Source organism: Patagioenas fasciata, chromosome 3, assembly GCF_037038585.1.
Source record: "Patagioenas fasciata isolate bPatFas1 chromosome 3, bPatFas1.hap1, whole genome shotgun sequence".
Taxonomy (NCBI): domain Eukaryota; kingdom Metazoa; phylum Chordata; class Aves; order Columbiformes; family Columbidae; genus Patagioenas; species Patagioenas fasciata.
In genome coordinates, this window is record NC_092522.1 from 122,129,033 (window position 1) to 122,150,018 (window position 20,986).

A 20,986-nucleotide genomic window follows, 5' to 3' on the forward strand; every position below is an offset into this window, starting at 1 on the left:
GCACTTCAGTTCACAGGAGAGAGGTTGTGCAAGTCTTGTTTGCAAAGGAGCCCACTACTGAGGTGTTTAACTCCAGGTGGATTTGCAACCCACCTTTAAATCCATTTCCCATGAAAAGAGGTTCCCCCCAAGCCACCCTTATGCAGCTGTGGATAGCTGCTGGTACCATGCTCTAAAGGGCAGCAGCAAACACTGGAGTTTCCCTGTACATCTCAGTTTTTAACCAAGAATCTACCAGAAAAGACACGCTGAACTTAGGCTCAGCATCACCAGTTCTAACTCCGGCTTTTATTTTTCATGCAAGTCAATAATCTATTGTTAAAGTAGCCCCAGATCCAGGGACACAGGACAGCAACAGCTTCTGGCTACTGCACAGAGACACACAGATCATCAAAGGAGGGACCACATCATCTCCATTTCCATATCTTTGCGCTTTCAAGTTACCTTGGAGATCATGAGTTTTATATAACCCACCATCACAAACATTGTTAGACACCCCCCAGATCCATCTGGCTTGTGAACCCAGTTGGAACTGGTGACTTGACTGAGCCTCACAGTCCCTTCCTTAGGGGCCACCCCCTATAATCTGTCAAAGCAGAACTATATATATTTTTTTTAATTGGCAGTTTGCCACAAATCCATCCTGTGGGTGCAGACACCATGCCAGGCAGGCAGAAACAAGCTCTGCCAAGAACTGCTGAGGCTGATTTTCTCCCCTCAGAAGGAGGCAACCGTCCCTGTGCGATCTGACACACAGAACAGCCCCTAACTTTTAACTACACCTAATTACAGCCCATCGCACAGGTACAAGTGGAGGCAGGATTATCCAATACTCACTTAATCAAGCTCTTTAGACAGAGGAATACACCTACTCTGCTAACTCCACCATAAGGCATCAAGGGACAGGGTCACTTCAGACCACAGTGATCACCCCCTCAACACTCTACACTTCCCCTTCCTCACAGTCAGAACAGGGGGACCAGAACATCCCAAAACTGGTCAAACTATTTACTCTGTTGTGTTACTGTGACAAAAAACCAGAGGTGTAACATGTACAAGCACTTTCCTTTTTGCATCCAGAGGCACACAGCACTGCAGTGATTCCTGTAGCCTCCACTGAGCACTGAACTCCGCCAACTCGCTGTTCTCAAGGACCAAACTCAACAGCCTCAAAGAAACCACAAAGACCTTTCCAGGGAAACTAAGAACGTGGTTCACAGAGGCCACCTAGACAAGTCCAGGAAAGCAGGAACACAAAGCTGTGTCACTCTGTGACTGTGGAAGGATCCCCATCCCCTGACAGTACCGCAGGCTGGCCCTGAGGACACCACCACGTAAGTCTCTTGTAGCTACCTGAGGGTCCAAAGGTTCCCTTCATCACGGCGTGTCCGAGGGGACACTGCTCCTTCTGGTAGATCCAAGGGTGCAGCCCTTTGCCGTGCAGCTTGCTGTGCAGCCAGTCCGAGCTGAACCGAACGGCACAGTCAAGCAGACGCTCCAGATCCGAGAGAGGCAAGAGAGAGCCTTGCGTTAACGGATGAATCTTGGCCAGGTACAAGACCTCATTTTTAATGATGTTCCCTGGAAAGAACCAGAAATAAAGAGACAATAAGGATGTTCCTTATCAAGATGATGCAGACCTGTGGCCCCAATCTGGGACTTCTGCCTCAAGGATCACAGCTATTACAGCAATGCCATTCCCCGTATCTGACATGGCATACAAAGAGTAGACTTATAACTGGAATTGGAATGCAATATGTTCTCTTCCACTACCCCTGAAGAAGATCTTCCTTTTGTTCCCGAGTATGAGCCAATCCATAGTCACACACAGAAATTGTGCCAGGGGAAGTTTAGATAGGATATTAGGAAAAAATTCTTTCCAGAAGGGGTTGTCAGGCATTGGAACAGGCTGCTCAGGGCAGTGGTGGAGTCACCATCCCTGGAGGTGTTAAAAAGCATTTAGATGAGGTTCTTAGGGACATGGTTTAGTGCTAGAGTTCAGCTGTGGTTGGACTCGATCTTGAGGGTTTCTTCCAACTGAAATGACTATGATTCTATGATCTGTCTCAATACAATGCCACAAATGTCCTTCTCTGACTCCCTGATACTCCTCAGGCTGGACAGCACCTCCCAAAGTTCTGTCACCAGGCTGACCAGCTCCTTTACTTGGGCACATCTCTCACAGGTGAGGTGACCACATACCCTCAAGCTGCACCAACCAGAAGCCATAAGACTAAGGAGTTAAATGCTTAGACACACAGCACTGGATCTGTAGACATCCCACCCATCTTCCTCCATTTCTTGCTCTGTTACCATACCCTGGAACTCACCCAGCCCTGAAAAATATCTTTGGTCTAGGAGAGTGTAGCAGATGGGATGGGGTGTGCGGAGAGCATCCAGTGCCCGGCCACGGTCGAACTCCACAGACAGGATGTCAGAGGCAGGATCAGCGCTCGGAGCGGAGCACCAGTGCATTCGGCAGTTGTAGAAAACAAGGAAGCCTCCGCTCTCAAAGTGCAGGACCAGCCTGGGAGAAGCAGACAAGTTAAAAAGTCTTGTGCCAGAAACATCACTGAACCATCCGGGATATTCTTCTCTGCTGAAGAGATTTGCACGGACAGAGCAGAAAGAAGTAGCAGTGGAGAAAAAACACACTGGGAAGTGAGAAAGAGCCTGTATATGACATAAGCTTGGGCAGAAGCACAGAGCAAGGCATCAGCCCATGGGAAGGACATCTCATGAGAGCCAGGGAGACACCTTCAAGTACCAGTTCCCCAAGCCCAGCTATTCTTTCCCAACAGCTCATCACCACCCTTGCTCATATGCACAGGGTGACAGCAGGCACTCCAACACACCAGGCCACCACCTTAGCACAAAGTGGTCTCTTTTATGATTTCAGCCAAAAAAAAAGCTCGTTGTGAACCCACACATCTTGTGGACAACTGCTCCTTCTGCTGCCCTGTGGTACCCAGCTGAGAAACAACAGCAGGCAGGGAGATGCATCAACATCTACATAGCACATAAAACTGACTATGTCTGAAATTATTTGTGTAGAAATAAAGCAATCCTCCAAAAGATTTCAGGATGGAGGAACAGGGAGCATTTCCCTACCAAGGACACCATGTACAGAGAGGCCAGACCTATCTTGTACATTATTAAGCACTCAGGTTAAACAGGTTGCAAGAACTGAGACCAAAGAATTTTCCTGTATTTACCTCCTCCTTGTTAAGTACATTTGCAGTGGGACTTGGGACACAGACTGCTGCCTTGAACAGCATCACTCCAGCCTGTGATACCAGCTGCCCTAGACATATGATATTTCATAGAATCATAGAATATTTTGGGTTGGAAGGGACCTCCAAAGCTCCCCCAGTGCCACCCCTGCCATGAGCAGGGACATCTTCACCAGCTCAGGTTGCTCAGAGCCCCGTCCAGCCTGGCCTGGGATGTCTCCAGGGATGGTTCATCCACCACCTCTCTGGACAACCTGGGACAGGCTCTCACCACCCTCAGGGGCAACAATTTCTTCCTCATGTCTGCCTGAATCTCCCTCCTTCAGTTTAAAACCATCACCCCTTGTCCTATCACAACAGGCCCTGCTAAAAAGTCTGTCCCCAACTTTCTTATCAGCCCCTTTTAAGTACAGAAAGGCTGCAATAAGGTCTCCCCAGAGCCTTCTCCAGGCTGAACACCCCAACTCTCTCAGTCTTTCCTCACAGCAGAGCTGTTCCAGCACTCTGATCATCTTGGTGGTCTCATCTGAGACTTTTAAACCATGTAATTGGGAGAAACTGGCATTTTCAGAGCATGATTCAATCTGACATCCTAATACATACTCTCTTTGAATAAAGATCTTAAATGAGCTGGTAGTATGATCCCCAGGCTAGCAGGCAATATACATCCTACAAGTGCAATCACTTAATTCCCTCATCACATAAAACAAAGGAAATGAAACACGGAGACAGCAGAAAAAGTAAAGCATTATCAGTGATGTAGCTGGGAGGAGGCAGAAGGCAGCGAAGGGCAGAAATCTCAGTTTCTTACTAAGGGTAGAAGAACACGCAGTACCAAGATAAGGTGTGTCCAAAGAAAACCATGATCAACTGATACTGTTGGGAGGCCTGCAAGACACGTACAACATAGGAATACTTAGGCAACAGTCTACTGTGGATTCCCTGGTTGAACACACCCCACATCCAGTCGTGCCATCCCTCCTGCCTACTTATCTTCAGACTTATCAGAACGGAAAGAAATCACTAAGAGCATTCCCACACAAAACCAGTTTGAGATAGAAAAACACCTCTCCAGAATGAGAGGCAAGGAGAAAGCCTGTGAGAAGAAGATTCCAAATACCTGGGTGTAGGGTCCTTCCAGTCCCCCCTCTTATTGCTTTTGTTTGCTCTTGAGAATTCATTTGCCCGAACGCTACCAAACAAGCCGAAGTGGATGCGCAGCCAGCTGCCCGGACCTCCTGCGGCATCTGGGACTTCAGACACGGAGTGCAGGAGTTCCTGTGGCTCCTCATCCTGGGGATGTATCTGTGGAGCACAAACCTGTCCTTGCCCTCCCCAGGGAGAACTTGCCCCTCTAGCAGTGTCTCTTTGCAGCACTGTGTCTTCTGCAGTTGCCCCTAAGGGACCTTCAGCTGCCACAAAGGCCAAGTACAAGTTCTTCCCATGAACCTGAGAAAAAAGGTGGGATGTATTTAGGATCCACATAACCTCTGGCTGTTCCCACACAAGTGATTATTTTCTACAACCTCTTTCAGACAGAAAATACAAAGAATCATAGAATAGTTTGGGTTGGAAAGGACCTTCAAAGCTCCCCCAGTGCCACCCCTGCCATGAGCAGGGACATCTTCACCAGCTCAGGGTGCTCAGAGCCCCATCCAGCCTGGCCTGGGATGTCTCCAGGGATGGTTCATCCACCACCTCTCTGGTCAACCTGGGCCAGGCTCTCACCATCCTCATTGTAAAAAATTTCTTCCTCATGCCTAGCCAAAACACAGGATTCACTGGCATCTGAGCCATTCCCATCAGAGCTGCAGTGATCCTTTCAGCATCCCTTTTCATCTACATGAAGCACAAAGTATTCAGATGCCACTCCACTGTGAAGCCCTCCCAGAGGTTCCTGTCATGCCAAAGAGATGCACCAGGATGCACACTCAGGGTTTCAAAGTCTGTCATCTCTGCTTCTCATTTCTCCCCACTTTGTGCTGGCCTCAAGTGTCTCAGGCTAGGGTGACCTAACTCAACGGTGGCTCTGAAGCCACAAATGGTTGTTGAGCAGCTCACATCTGTTCCCTGAGATGAGACCATCATGTAATTAGAGGTGAGGCTGCAGCAACATTTGGTCAGTCAAGTCCAAATCATCATCTGAAGGAGATCAGCCAAGTGAAAGCCCCAGCAGGACTGACCCAATGTGACTATCTCACAAGTGCCCACAGCATAGACATTTCAACCCAGCCAGGTGAAACCCTGCCCTCTGGTAGGAAGGATTCCACTGTGCACGTTCACACCTGAGGGAAACGTGGCTGCTGCTTCTGACATCCACATCCTAAGGAAATCAACTGTCACCTTGTACAAACAGACCTTGCCAACACCAGCTCCTCATCCATTGAGAGGAATAGAACCAGCACATTAGCACAACTGACCCAAAACTGCCAATAAATCTGGGCATCTCCATGTCCAGCCACATCACTGCAACAGCCTCTCCCCACAGTAGCCTTGATTCCAAACTTCGCAACAAGGAACAATACTCCAAAACAGGCATTCACATCTCTTTGGCCACATGCACCTATTTTTTGGCTATAAATGAAGACAATGTTCCACCTCAAACAAAAGCTTGGTGTCATTCTCAAGTCATGCACCTTCTGTGACGCAGATGTAGGACTACGTGTGGGGGTTTGTCTCAGACTTGCCATGAACCAATAAGTTCCTCTTTAGTACATCTCACCTGGGAGTCCTGGAGCCTCAGGGCATTCAGGTCATTCACATTGATCTTCCGGCTGCTTCCCCCCACCTTGACCACCACTTGTCCCACAAAAGGAGAGATCAGCAGCTGGAACTTCCTCACCGATGGGCCCTCCGGCATCTCCAGCAGCTGTTGAGGACCTTCGCACACTTGATGCCCTCAACTTAAAGGAAAGTTACAACTCAGAAATACACAAAACCAGACAGAGGCTGAACTCACCAAACTCCCCATCCCCTTTTTCCTCTTCAAGTTCCTGTGGCAAAGTCAATGGAGAGAAATAGGTTCCTTACAGGTCCATGGAAGTGGAGGAATTTCCATCCTTGGAGATAATAACTTAATAAAAAAAAAGGTTCTGAGCAACCCTTTTTTAATGTTAGTTTTCACTTCACGAGCAGGGATTTGACCTGGAAATCTCCATATGTCATTTCCTACCACAAGTTCTCCAAGAGTCACAGAGGACCTTAAATTATTTTAGCACCTCTCTACTCAACAGGAACAAGAGCTCTCCTAACTCCAGCTATTCCCTCAGTCACAGCATTGATGTTCCAATACAAAGGAAGAATGCAACCTTACATAGATATTATCAAATAGCTTGGGTTGAAGGGACCTTCAAAGCTCATCCAGTGCCACCCCTGCCATGAGCAGGGACATCTTCACCAGCTCAGGTTGCTCAGAGCCCCGTCCAGCCTGTCTGGAATGTCTTCAGGGGTGGTTCATCCACCACCTCTCTGGCCAACCTGGGCCAGTGTTTCACTTCATGTGCTGCAGAGCACAAACCAAAGCCCTTTTGGAAGAACTCAAGAGGAAAACATATCAGGGAACATCACCTGGATCCGAGACATGAAATTCAAGGTATTAATTTGTCACACAAACTAGCTTTACCAGGAATAAAACACTGAGCTTTACTCCTGTGTCTCCTACAGCATGGGATAATTACTCACAGGGCTGCTCCAGTTTCACCCAAAACAGCTGCATATTGTGTTCAGACTTCAGTCAAAAGGCAGACCAAGAGTCAGCTAATGAGATGCTCCTGCTGCCAAAGGCACCAGCAAGCTCATCCCCTGCAGAGCTGTGCAGATCCAGCTGCTGCCAGTTCAGTTCACAGCAGGCTTGTTGAGAGGGACTGCAAGTGCTGAGCACTTTGTAAGGTTCTAATGTACATGCTCTTGCAGCTGCAGCCCCTCTGGGCAGCAGAGTAATGCTCCTCTTCAAGAGGAGAGCCTGCCCTTTCCCCCAGGACATCAGAAGAACCAGCATCAGCTGCCTCTGGTCTTCTTCTTCTCTCCAGGGACCTCGCTGCTTCACCTTTTTACTCCAGACCTACTTTGGTCTCTTCCAAAATACTTTCCCCTCCAAGGAGGAAGATAACAAGCCCCAAACTCCTGCAGGCCCTGACACCCATCTTGCCATGAACATGACCACTGTACTCCAGAGCCTGTCCCAGCAAGACACCTGAGCTGGTACCACTGCAGATCTGGGGCAGGGAGCCAGGAGAAACGCTCCCTATGCATGGATTTATTTCCAGTCCTTGTGCTCAGACACAGCCAAGCACCCACATTGGGACATGACAAGGCTGCCAGCTTCACCTACCTCAACCCAGCTTCACCTGTGCCCAGGTGTTGCAGACCCACATCCTGCTGCAGAGTAAGACCCACCATGGCCTCACACCCCTGCAGAAGGCTCCCACAGGGATTCTGAGGCACAGCCCTGACTCTCCACTTGCAATTAAGGGAGTGAAGAGCTCCCTGTCTTCTCACACTCAGCCAAGCATCAACTTACAGTTTTGCAAAACAACTGAGTCCACAGTTGCCACCTCATTCTACCCCATGTCTCCTCAGGGCAGTGGAGGCACCCATTCTACTCCCCCCAAGCCCCATATTTCTGCATCCATCCTTCAGGCCCACCTGGTGCTTGCAGCTGGGGAACAGAGCACACAGCCTTGCCCCCCTTATCATGGGATCAAGATCATTGAGTCCAACCATTAATGCAACACTGCCACTAAACCACATCCTTAAGAACCTCATCTATACATCTTTTAAACTCTTTCAGGGATGGTGACTCCACCACTTCCCTGGGCAGCCTGTTCCAATGTTCAACAACCCTTTCCATGAAGAAATTGTTCCTAATATCCAATCTGAACCACCCCTGGCACAACTTGAGGCCATTTCCTCTTGTCCCATTGCTTGTTACTTAGAAGAAGAGACCAGCACCCTCCATAGCCCTTCCTCTCCCCCCCCCCCCCCCCCCCCAGTTTGTCTCCCAACATCTCCCACCGCCTCTCCACCCTCTCCCTAACCAACCTACCCACCCTCAACGCCACTTCCTGCACCCAAAACCCTTCCACCCACCCACTTTTATAGGGGAGGAGGGCCTTCCACCCCCAAATACCAGAGGAGCTCCCTGGTTGGCTGATGTGGGAGGAAAAGGTGGGGTTTGAAGCACTGGTTGCACTCACCCAACCAGTTGCAGTGGTGTCTGGGACTGGTTAGACTGGGAGTGAGACTGTGTACTCCGAAGCGAAGGTTGGGTGATCATAGAAGGGCTGTGCTTGCTGGAAGCAAGTTGGTTTTGGGTTAAGGGTGGTGCCTCTCAGTTCAGCTGGAAGCAATTAGAGCAATTAGGCTGAACAATTAGGCAAAACCAGGTCATTGACCAGACCAAAAAGGTAAGTAAGTCACAATGGTATTAAAGTGCCCTGAGGAGCTTTGCACTTCTGGACAGTGTTAGGAAGATTATCTGCTGCATGGAAAACATTCTGGGTGCTTTTCTCCCTTTGTGTTAAAGTCATAGAATAGTTTAGGTTGGAAGGGATCTTAGAGATCATCTCATTCCAACCCACTGCCATAAGCGGGACCACCTTCTAGACCAGGCTCAAAGTCTCATCCAGCCTGGCCTTGAATTGCTCCATTGCTGGGTGTGTTAGTTCTGGTGTTTGTCATCCTGTGGTGCCCATCCCAGGTCCTACCTATAAGAAGGGATTCTGTGGGATTCTAGGACTTGGAGACAACATTGTTTCCTGCACTGACTCTTTGCTTGGGAGGCCCTAAGTCTGAGCAATAATTTACTGATTATTTTCTTCTCATTAGAATCTAATGTTTATTCAGAAAAACATCTCCACCATGAGGGTGCTTAAACATTGGAAGAGGAACCCAGAGAGGTTCTAGGTTTTCCATCCTTGGGGATATTCAACATGTCACTGAACAGGGCCCTGAGAAACCTGATCCAATCCCTTCTGATCTAAATTACTCTGTAATTCTGTCATTATGAGGACAGGAACCATTGCACCATGGCTTCTCCAGGTGCACTTCATAGGTGATCACTTACTCCCAGCCCACCGTGAGAAGCCCATGAGGGTAGTCAGAGTCAAACAGCCTTCTGGTTCTATTATCATTGTTTTATTTCCATTAGTCCTAAAGGTGTAGAAGTTACGTGGATTGGTAGCCATACTACTTCATAATATATATTTTTTTTACATTTTTAAATAATTACAACTTGTTCAGTTGGTTGGTTTCCCTCTCCCCCTTACAAATAAGTGTCTGTCTCCACAAGACCTTCCCAGAAGACCTGGGAAGCTTCTAACTTTATACATGGGGAGAAAAAAAAAATGGCAAAACAAAACACCACCCCTGACATAGTCACAGCTTCAATGTTAAATTAGGAGTTGTTGATTGGTTTTAAAGCTCCCTTACAATATTCCTGAGCTCCTCCTGACTGCACCCTCTCCAGCCAGCCCATAACATTGCAAGTGAAATACAGATTTCATCTGATCAATTTACAAAAGAGTAACTGAAGTGATTCCAGATATTGCACTTCCACAAAGAGGAAAGACATCTAGACATGGTTAAATGACCTTTCTACCCCTCTGGCCCCTGGTTCTCATCTGCCTGTCTCACTCTGGTGACCACTGAGCCCTTGCAAAGATCTGGTTTGACACAACCAAACCTTCTGCTAAAAACCCTTTGACATCAAAAATTGCATGTGTGATTAATGATGACCTCCAAGGGAACAAGTCCTGCAAATGCCTTTATCATGCTTAAATGTTTTGCAGGGCTAGACCCTTCCCTCTTACTCCTCAGGGCAGGGATAGTTCTTAGTCCTGCATGTGTGTAGGACCTGGCTTGCTATGGTCCTTACTAGGTTCTCCAGCAATTATAATAGCAATAATGATTTTGCCTTAATGGATTTCTAATAATTGTGTCTTATTTCATTAGCAAATCAAGCTCTAAATACCTCCCCTTCCCCATCATGGGAAGGAAAGCAGAACTCAGATTGAACCCAGAATTTGGTAAGTCGCCCTTTCTGCTGGAGTGAGCTGAGTATCCTGAGGCTGGTCGCACTTTTATCCTCCCGTCCTGTGAGTATCCTTCATCTGTCCCTTCTGGTGTTTGTCAACCTGCGTTGACCATCCCAGCTCCTACCTACAAGAAGAGGCTCTGTGTGACCCCAGCACTTGGAGATGATGTTCAGTGTCCTGCAATGACTCATTTTTTTGTGAGTCTCTAAGTCTGAGCAATTAATTTACCAATTATTTTGGTTCTCATTAGAATCTAATGTTTATTTGGAAAAACATTTTCACCATGAGGGTGGTAAACACTGGAGCAGGAACCCAGAGAGGCTTCAGGATTTCCATCCTTCAGGATACTCAACACTTGACTGAACAGGGCCCTGAGAAACCTGATCTAATCCCTTCTGATTTAATTATTCTATAATTCTATTGTTACAAGCTCCATAGAACAGGACCCATCTCTTACGGTGTGTTTGTACAGCACCTGGCATGATGGTGCTCCATCCAAAGTCAACATCTCACCAGCTTGATATAAGTGTTGGTCAGAATACAGCAAATGCTGTTCTACAGCGGTTCTGGATGATTGAAAAGAACAGCAGAACAGGTGTATCTGGACTTCTACTGCTCGTGGTGCAAAAGGGGGACAAAAGAGGTAATTTCTACCACTAAAGAGAACTAAGTTGTCCTCACGGCCCCAAAACCTCACCATTTGAAAGCAGACATCTTGTTCTGTTACCATGGTCCTTGTAAATGCTCCTCACTCTGTTTCAAGAATTATTTCTAAGGCTTTGGGGAAGGCTTAGAACCAATTAACAAATCTCTACCATGATTATTCAGGTAACCTGAGGGAACATCAGGCAATCTGATGTCCTGCAGGGTTTTTTTTTCCCCTCCTGCATTGCAAGAAGACTCCTTTACGGCATCTCAGAGTGCGTTTTAAAGGGCAGGAGAAAAATTCAGCCAGGGATTTTAGCTTTGAGGGCAGGAGGAGGAGAGCAATAATAAGGCAAGGTGGTCAGAGGCTCTGGAAGCATCTGTATGAAAGGAGAAATGGGGTGTGTGGTTGGTCTCGACTTCAGCTCCTCTGCAGGAGGTCACCTGTTCCGCTCCCTCTCGGGTTGTCCAGGGTAGTTCTGGGTGTCTCAGACGTGTGCGTTAGCCAAGAAGCATCTTTGTGGTGCGTGATTCTCCGTTACCGACAGGAATTCACAGCCAGGCCCCAAGAGAGCTCAGTTACCATTGACAAAGGAATATATTAATAGTTCAAGGAGGATTCTGGCTAAAGACCTGCATGCCCAGGAAGAAACACCTCTATGTTTTCACCCCAAATTCATATTTTTAAACGCTATTTCTGGCCTCTTTTCTGCAACCTAGCAGGCCTGAGCAGAGAAATAGAATTTCATTTATTTTTATCCATGTTTCATGAATGTGTTTTCCTTGTCTGTAATTAGCACTAATGAGGCTAGACCCTGTATTTGCTCAGCCGCACAAAGTGGGAAGTGGTGCAAACACCATCCAGCCATTTCCATGGCATCACTGCCATGGTATTTTTCTCTGGGGAGCGCAGAGGCTCTGTCACCCCCTCCCAAAACCCTGCAGATAAGAGTTATGCAGAGCACAGGGAATGTGAAAGGGTCCAGGTCTCTACTGTGACTCCAGTCCCAGTCTTTATCTCAACCAGTCCAGTTGGATCCTTCTCCTTAAAGAAGCTTTTCTCCCATCCGGAAGAAAATGGTGAGTTCAAACAAAGACAATGCAATGCCGTGCTTTTGCTTCAAACGTGTATGCAGCTTTCCTCTTCGCCAAGCCGTGTATCTCGGTGGAAACACTCTTTGTGGGAATGTTAAACAGTGAGAGACAGAGGATGGCACATTTTGGGTGGGGGATGTACAATCCCTCTTCTATATTTTTCACTTGATAGTTTTCCGTATTTGAGTTGTGGGTGCAGGGAGGAAAGAGAGGAGCTGGGAAGGCAAGAAGGATAACAGAGTTTGAGAGCAGACAGAAATAAGGGCGGAGAATCTTGTAGGGTGGGGTCTCCCAGAAATTCTCTGCCTGGAGATGGAACTTTCCTCCTTGGAAATGTTGATGAAAACATCGTGGCAAACACCTGGTGCAGCACTTTGCACAGGGGAGCTGTGGCATCTGCGATGCTGGAGTTTGTTAAGCACATGCTGGAGAAAGAGCAACCAGGGCTGGGTTAGGTAGAATTGATCCCTTTGGGAAAAGGGAATGAGTCAGGAGAGCTCTCAGCATCTCTTCCAACCCCATTTTCTAGGATTCCCTGGTTACTGAGAGCCTTATGGGCAAGAAAAAAATACGAGTCTTATTTAATACTCGTGTATGAATGGAGTTATGCTTCTCTTGCAGGCAAGCAAGTCTGTGCACATGCGTGGTAAAGAAATCGGCCCCTGCCTACATCCATTGGAGGCTGAAGCCTTTGCTTGTGGCAAAAGGTGAAGTCCTAAAGGGTTAGACGTGTGAAATGGTCATGAGCCAGCTGTTAGGGGAAAGTGGACACTCACAGTACAGCCAAAAAGAAGTGACAGTCAGATTTCACCGATGACATCAAAACCAGCAGAAAAGTATGCAAAATAATTAAATTAGCTGTCTCGAAAAGCAGTGGCACAGCAGTGTTAGAAGAACATCTTTCACTTGCTGTGCTCTTGAATGATTTCTAAGCCTGGCTTGTTGCTTTCCATAAGGGAACAGTCTCCTTCAGGATTTGATGACCACTGTGGGTCTCCTCTACCTGCTTCCAGAAGGTTCCTCCTTCCAAAATCCCCCTTCGACTTTGGACAGACCTTCTCCAGGCTCAGCTGACAACCTTTTGGAAACACAGTCCCATGATTTTGTAATGATAAATAGGAAAGGAGGTACTATTAAATATGGACATTCATTAGGTTTTCAGACCATCTAGGAAAATGAAGACAATTCTCTAGATGTGTGAGCTGAGGATGTGTGTGAGGGAGGGTCTCTTTTTTCTGTGTCCTGCATCATATCAAATCCTCTAAAGCCACCACGACATGTCTAGTGAAGTCTATTCAACAAACTGTTCTGGAACTGGCTTCATTTGATGGAGGATCACTGAATTTGGGTAGTGAGAAGGTGGTGACATTTTCTTCTGGTCAGGAAAAGAACAGATGGTGACGGAAGAAAAAAAAGCCAAGTGTCTCTGCTCCACCATCATCTGAGTCTTAAATGCCAGATGTTTTTAAATAAGCAAAACTCAAGAATTGTGTCCAACTTTGTGTTCCTGGCTATTTTGTAGAGGATGGTGGCAATCAAATAGAGAGGCTCATTTAAAGTGGGGGAAAAAAGTCTTGAAGTCCATTAATTACTTTGAGATTTGAGTCTTCTCTGTTTGTTTCGTGAGAGCTCTCCTGCACCTCAGATAAGTTCTCTTTACCTCTTTGCTGGAACATCTCACAAGGGTAGAGAAGGCAGGAGAGCAGGGGAGGTGGGAAACGACATTGACTTGATGATTACACGGCCTCTTCTTCATCTCTCAAGTGGATCAGCCTGAAGTCCGTGGGTGGAAGACCAGCTTATGCAGTTATGATGTCCCCATGGTTTTCAGCTAACACCAGGCTGTTCCAGGAGTCCTGTTTGGAGCTGGTCTGGGGAGACTGGCTGATAGCTGACTGGTAAGCCTGCGGGGAAAGCTTCAGAGCCGAAATCGCAGGGTGAATAGAGGATCCATGGCCGGACACGGCAGAGACTGAGAATGCCTATGGATAAAGAAGAATCCTGTGAACAAAGCTTCAAAACATAGTGGACCATATGAATACCCTTATGAGGGAGTGGTGCTATTGTAATAACACATCTGTGGGCTTGCTGTGGAGCTCCAGATCGCAGCTCATGCATGATCATAGAATCATAGAATCATTTTGGTTGGAAGAGACCCTTAAGATCATCAAGTGCAACCATAACCTAAATCTAGCAGTAAACCATGTCCCTGAGAACCTCATCTCCATGTCTGTTCAACCTCTCCAGGGATGGTGACTCCAGCACTGCCCTGGGCAGCCTGTTCCAATGCCCCACAGCCCTTGGGGAAGAAATTGTTCCCCAGATCCAACCTCAACCTCCCCTGGCGCAACTTGAGGCCGTTTCCTCTGCTCCTGGCGCTCGTTCCTGGGGAGCAGAGCCCGACCCCCCTGGCTCCAAGCTCCTTTCAGGCAGTTCAGAGGTCAGAAGGTCTCCCCTCAGCTCCTGTTCTCCAAACTGAACCCCCAAGTCCCTCAACTGCTCCTCATAAGACGTGGACAGGCTCTTTCCATTTTGTTCCAGACCCTGTTCTTTCCTCTAATTGCATCTGGGACAATTTGTTCCCTTCTAAATGTCAGAAATGATCATTTTACCTCCTGAGGCTTGAGATTTCATTGTCCTTGTGCTCTCCCAGCTTACAAATCCTTCTGGGAAGAAATTATTCCTAATATCCAATCTAAACCTCGCCTGGGACAACTTAGGTCCATTTCTTCTCTTCCTGTCGCTTGTGACTTGGGAGAGGAGACCAACACCCTCCGTGCTACAACCTCCTTTCGGGTGGTTATGGCACAGAACTCACCACTTTATCCTGCAGCTCTCTGCCATCATGCTGCCTTGCTTTACATTTGCAGAGATTCAACTCAGATTTGAACTCTGTGAGTTTATTCTCCTCACACTGAATTTCTCATACGGCTCAACACACAGCCAGAGAAAGTAGGGTAATATTGCCAAGTTATCCTTGCTCAAGACAAATAAAATCGAATAATAAAAAGGAAATGGTCATTTTCTTGCTATGTGACCTCTATAGCTGTCCAGCCAGAAAGAATTTTGTGTTTTCAACCAAGCTGCTACTTCTTGTTGTCCATTCAGAATAACTACACGTCATTAAAAAGCCATATTGTGCTGTAGACGTGGTGACAAGAATGTGGGTTTTTGCAGCCTCCCAGAAGACAGATCTCTTACTGTGAACTCCTAGACCCCGGGGTTGAAAAGAGGCAGCCTCTTCCCACAGAGGTTTTGAGGATATTCTCACTGTGTCTACTGTCTTAGCTCTCATCTTTGTGGCACTGCCAGCATCTCCCCCTCGTACCTGAGAAATTGGGCTGGGGTGCCCATAATGAGATGAGAGCCCGGGTTCTGTTTTTATGGGGCGCATTTCCTCGGTGGTCGTGGCACTGCTGCTGCTGCTGCTGGCGGAGCTGGTGGTCGGGGTAAGACTCTCGCTGCTGGATGGACCTTGGAGAAAGCAAATGGTAAACCAGGCTCTTTACAAAGACCTTTCAGTACGGAGCTATGCCCTCCCACAGAAAGTTAGTACAGGTAAAAATCAGCTTTTCTACTGCTGAAAGGCATTCAGACATCCCTTATTTTTGAAGAATCAGCCCATTTTGTGTCTGGGTGTCAGACTCACAGGACACAATGATCAGGAACACAAGTGCACGCGCATGTGCACATAGAATAAACTCCTTCGTTCAACGCTTACCTGCCGGTGTCTTTGTTTTGCTAAGGTTCTTTGGCTTGCGCTTCCTTGTCTGAATGCCCTCTTTTCTCATTGCTAAAGGCCTTGGAACCTACAGAACCAAATATAAAAGCACATTAGTTTCTGTACGGCCATGAGGTCACCTAGGAGAACGTGATTCCAGCTCGACCTTGTAGGCCCCACAAAAGCCAGCTGATTTAATTCAAAGCAACAAGATGGAGCCCAAAGTCATTGATCAACATTGCTGTGTGAAGAGATATTTCAAAGCTACAAGATATGCATCCAAATGGGAATATATTGGATTATCACATCATAGGTAGAAAGTGTTTTAAGGCTAGAAGGGAATAACAGCTCATGTGATTTACTTTCCTGTTTAGGAGAAAGTAAGTATTTCAGAGATGAGGACGTTTTTCTGGTTAATACCTGCTTTCTGGAAAGGTACCGAGGCTATGTGGGGAGACCTCCCTTAGGAGCTGATCCCCCTGAGGTAGTCACCCTCATGGTCAGAAACACTGGGATTTCTAGGAATAGTTTGTTGGGTTAAGTAAGACTTCCCCTCATCCACCTGGTCTTCCAGCTTTGACCTGTCTCTCACGAATGCTCTTCCATCTATGCTGAAGCTCTGGACATCTTTGAGAGCATGGATGTGTACAAAAAACATGGGAGTAGCAATGAGAAGTGAAACTGGGGCTTGGTATTAACCAATTTCCAGGGTGTTGAAGGCTTCTGTCTCTGCCACAGGGGTGGCCCCGTTGCCACTGACCGATGGGAGAAGGACTGGAGATTTGCATCCCTGAAGTGCCCTGATGTCCTGCTACATCTTGGACCCCAACAGGACTCTTCTAGATGTATCAGAAATGACATAGATACATGAAGCACCCATTGGCAGGAAAAGGCAAGTGTGCAAGAAAAGCCATTGGTTGCTCCCATGACAAGTCTACAACCAAGTCTTGGCTGGGATCTGACACCCCGTGTGAAGGAACTCAGTCTTTCTTTGTAGTTCTGACTCAGATTTCTCGCCAAAGTGCCTGAATTTAGGTGGAAAGAATCTGGGCCTAGTTTTGTGGGGTTTCAAGACTTCAATTCCAAGGGCAGCTAATTGCTATGTGAGAAATTCCCTGTGTGCATCACCCCTTGACAATGAAACCATGATATAATGTTGCGGGGGACTAAATCCCAGAGGAAAAACAGCTCCAGGAGAGCACGGAGTTGTGCAATGAGCCCAATCCCCAACTTGGTGCTATCGATACCCTCCCCACAGAGAGCAGAGATCAGTGAAGACGTTACCCCATGGAGCTTCATGTAGAGTCCGCAGGCATTGCAGACGGGCTCTCCCTCGGCGTTTCTGCGCCACAGCGTGGTGGTCGTCGTGTGGCAGTTGGCACAAGAGAGGCCAACGCGGCGGGAAGCCGACTGTGAGAAAAAACAGAGGGAGAAAACATGTCAGCCCTCCACTGCTACCGCCGGCAGCATCAGACCCCAACAAGCCTGCTGCAGCACGCCTCAGGTTTTCCTCTTCTCCTACCCAACTTCTCACAACAAGGCCAAGTACAAGGTCCTGCACCTGGGTCGGGGCAGCCCCTGGTATCAGCACAGGCTGGGGATGGAGGGATGGAGAGCAGCCCCAGGAGAAGGACTTGGGGTGCTGGGGGGGTGAAAGATTGGGCATGAGCCGGCAATGTGCGCTTGCAGCCCAGAGGCCAATTGTATCTTGGGCTGCATCACAAGGAGCGTGGGCAGAAGGTGGAGGTTGGTGATTCTGGCCCTCTGCTCCGCTCTGGTGAGACCCCCCTGCAGTGCTGGTCCAGCTCTGGGTCCTCAGCACAGGACACACATGGAGCTGCTGGAGAGGGGCCAGAGGAGCCCCAGAAATGATGCGAGGCTGGAACAGCTCTGCTGGGAGGACAGGCTGAGAGAGCTGGGGTGTTCAGCTGGAGAAGAGAAGCTCCAGGGAGAACTTAGTGCAGCCTTTCTCACTTAAAAGGACATAATAAGAAAGATGAGGATGGACTTTTTAGCAGGAACTGTTGCAATAGGACAAGGGGTGGTGGTTTTAAACTAAAGGACGGAGATTCAGGCAAGACATGAGGAAGAAATTGTTTACAGTGAGGGTGATGAGAGCCTGTCCCAGGTTGCTCAGAGAGGTGGTGGATGAACCATCCCTGGAGACATCCCAGGCCAGGCTGGACGGGGCTCTGAGCAACCTGAGCTGGTGAAGATGTCCCTGCTCATGGCAGGGGTGGCACTGGGGGAGCTTTGAAGGTCCCTACAACCCAAACCATTCTATGATTTCTCTCAGTGCCTTGGTGCACTGAATATCACAACTGCCTTCTCCTTCCCTTCTGGCCATTTATCTTCTGCTACACTCCCTTTCCACTGCCTTCTGCCTGCCTGTGATGCAGAGACATCTCCGCTGTTGTGGGGCATCTCAGATGGTGCCAGACACACCACCTGAACAGAGTCCCACATCTCCAGCAGGTCTGGTAGCAGTTAAAGCCCCACTGCATGTGCAGACACCCACACTGAGGTGTCTGGATCTCAGACAGTCCTGCCCTTTCGGGCTCCCAAACCCTTCATCTTCCAAGCATCATGGCATATCCCAAGAAGACATTACCAATGCCATGAACGTTACATACTCCTTGCTGGGTTTGCAGGATGTTGCTCATGTGGCTTGAGGGGACATAAGAAAAAGAGTGCTTCCAGCCACATCATCTTCCTAAAGAGGGATTGTTAATAGGAATCCCCACTAATGAAGCCTTGCAGGGAATAGGCTTTCTGGCTGAACTGGTTTAGCTGGGCTCAGAAGGCCACAGTAGGAAGACAGAGCTTGAAACCATATAAAATGCCGGGAAGCGGAGTTGGTGATGGGGGAAGAAAAAGCCACATTCTCCACACCTACCTGACTCTTCCCAGCATCCTTCAAAGCTCAGGTTTTAAGAGGCTGTGGATAGAGTCTGGATGGGCAGGGGTCAAATTCCCTCTTTGCTGGCTGATAAATTGTGGACTGAACAGAGGTGCCAGAGATGTGTGAAGATGTCTGAAGAGGAGGAAATCTGGTGGTCTTGGACATCTACCCAGCTCTGCAAACCTGAACAGCTGTGTGATGGGGTGAAAGCCTGTGAGATGAGGACCTGGCATCTACCAGGGATTTCCTTTGTGATCCTTGCCACAGCTTTTTCTCTGCATCCTCCCCCTCGTTATGAAACAGGATCGGTTACTCTAGGGCAGCAGGACAATTAAAAGTGAAATTCAAGTACTTCTTAAAGGCTTGGAAAAGTGTAAACCCCTTTGGTGGGGAGAAACAAAACACTGCTTTAGTTGTAACCTCAACGTGTATTAGCTTCAATCATCAGCCTTTGCAAGTAGACCAAGAGCAAGATCTCTTAAAGAGATCTCGCAGCAAAGGCAAAGATCTCCCCTCACAGGGCTTTCTGGCATATCTCAGTCTCCAAAAAAAAGGGGTTACACAGTGACAGATTAAACCAAATCAATTGTGCTGAATATATTTATTCAGGTCGACCAATTGTCATTACTTTAACCACACCCCTACGTTGCAACCCTAGACATATCCTCCTTTTCTTCACGGAAATTCTCTTCCAGAAGGAAAATCAGGAATTTGGCCACTCTTGTAAGATTTCCAGATTGCCAGCTGCCCAGCCAAGTGACAAAAGTGCATATATGGGTACGCACAGCTCATGCATTTATATTCCTCATAGGGTTTTCCAAGCCTTACCCCAAGGCTGTGCAGAGTTAAAAGCCTGCATTGCTGCTTGCTCCAAAGGACCAACCCTGGTGCCCAATGGGCCATTCCTGACTGCACAGATGTGCCCAAGTCTAGCATAGAATCATAGAACCATAGAGCCGTAGAATCATTTTGGTTGGAAGAGACCCTCAAGATCATTGAATCCAACCGTTAACTTCACACTGTTGCTAAACCATGTCCCTAAGAATCTTATATATGCATCTTTTAAACACCTCCGGGGACGGTGACTCCACCATTGCCCTGGGAGATGCCTGACAACCCTTTCCAGGAATAAATTTTTCCTGATATTCAATCTAAACCTCCCCGGTGCATGTTGAGGCCATTTCCTCTGGTCCTACGCATGTAGACCCATAAACGAACGAGGACCAGGGCCTGAGTGCCAGGGTGCGAGCACCGTGATGTCTAGGAAGGGGTTTTCACAAGAGGGCGCTGGGTGGCTGTGGCTGGTGACAGCCCTCAAGCTGCCAGTGTCATTTTTGGCACTTGCAGCGGATGGCTGGGTTTGAGCACAGACAGGTCTGGGTGATGCAAAGGGCAGAGCAGGTTTGGGATGGAGCCTCATGGAAGTATGGCCCTGAGGAATGTCTTGCTGAGTTCTTGCTGTCTAGGGTCATGATGGCCTTGTGTCTTTGGGGCACAGACTGCAGAGATCTTCCCAAAACACTTCAGCAAAATGGGCAGGGACAGGCAGGATATCAACACTGAGATGTCTCCACCCAGCAGCTTCCTCATCCATACCCATCCTGATCCCACAGGCTTCAGGATGCCCTGGCCTGTCCCACAAATTCACCCAACAGAGCCAGGAGCAGGGTATCCAGAAAAGGTGGCCGGTCACCATGAAATGACCAGTGAATAAGGACCCTGAAGGTAAAGAGAAGATGGACTGGTGGTTTGGTGGAGCCGCAAAGGGTTTCTATTCATCTTAATATGCCTACAGGTGTGCTAAAGCAAAGACTGGCTTGTGCGAAACCAACACCGTGGTACTGCCCTGTGTCCTATAGCGCCTTCCACTGCCCGGCCTGCATGTCTTTTCAGAACTAATCTGGACAATACATGGTGTTAGAACGCACCAAGAACAAGATAACCTGTCTTACTTTGGAAATCTGGATCAAAACCACTTAGTTTTGGGCACGTGGGGACCCAAGGAGTTGAAACACCCCTAGCATCCCCACCTAGGTGAGGTCTTTTTGCCTCATCCTTGCCTGCAGCCTTGCCCTACATGCGTTGTTGTGATCTTGACTTACCAGCCTCCTCTGAGGTTTGAACAAGGGCCGGTTGATGCCATTCATCTTGTGGTAGAGCCCGCAGGCGTTGCAGAGGTAGTGCCCCGTGCCATCTCTCCTCCAGAGCGGGGTGGACATGGCCCCGCAGTTGACACATTCTCGCCCCTCTGAGTAATCGTCAAAAAATTCTGCTGCCATGATGGGAGAAAAGGGAAAAGACTTGGTTAATTAGGCAGCCGTACTTTTAATTTCTGACCTGGTTCTCAGTATTTGAG

General features: G+C 48.0%; 2 protein-coding genes across 7 annotated transcripts in view; both read right to left on the reverse strand.

The window, feature by feature from the left end:
* Window positions 1-304: 304 nt before the first annotated feature.
* On the reverse strand, window positions 305-8,189 carry NEIL2 (nei like DNA glycosylase 2). The gene is made up of 4 exons (XM_065835915.2): window positions 5,956-8,189; window positions 4,354-4,682; window positions 2,331-2,527; window positions 305-1,581 (listed from the first exon to the last, which is right to left on the reverse strand). Exons 1-4 carry the CDS (start codon window positions 6,091-6,093, stop codon window positions 1,265-1,267), a joined length of 981 nt encoding a protein of 326 aa, XP_065691987.2. The 5' UTR covers window positions 6,094-8,189; the 3' UTR covers window positions 305-1,264.
* Window positions 8,190-9,352: 1,163 nt separating this feature from the next.
* The window catches only part of GATA4 (GATA binding protein 4), a 32,538-nt gene continuing 20,904 nt past the window's right edge, over window positions 9,353-20,986 (reverse strand). For 5 of the 6 annotated variants that reach the window (XM_065833735.2, XM_065833734.2, XM_071807148.1 and 2 more), the window contains 5 exons: window positions 20,733-20,902; window positions 17,013-17,138; window positions 15,729-15,816; window positions 15,336-15,481; window positions 9,353-13,989 (listed from right to left, as the gene is read on the reverse strand). In XM_065833735.2, coding sequence (XP_065689807.2) covers window positions 13,807-13,989; window positions 15,336-15,481; window positions 15,729-15,816; window positions 17,013-17,138; window positions 20,733-20,902 — 713 coding nt within the window. In that variant the 3' untranslated portion in view covers window positions 9,353-13,806. The remainder of the gene's footprint in view (window positions 13,990-15,335; window positions 15,482-15,728; window positions 15,817-17,012; window positions 17,139-20,732; window positions 20,903-20,986) is intronic. The other variant, XM_065833736.2, reaches the window with a different exon arrangement.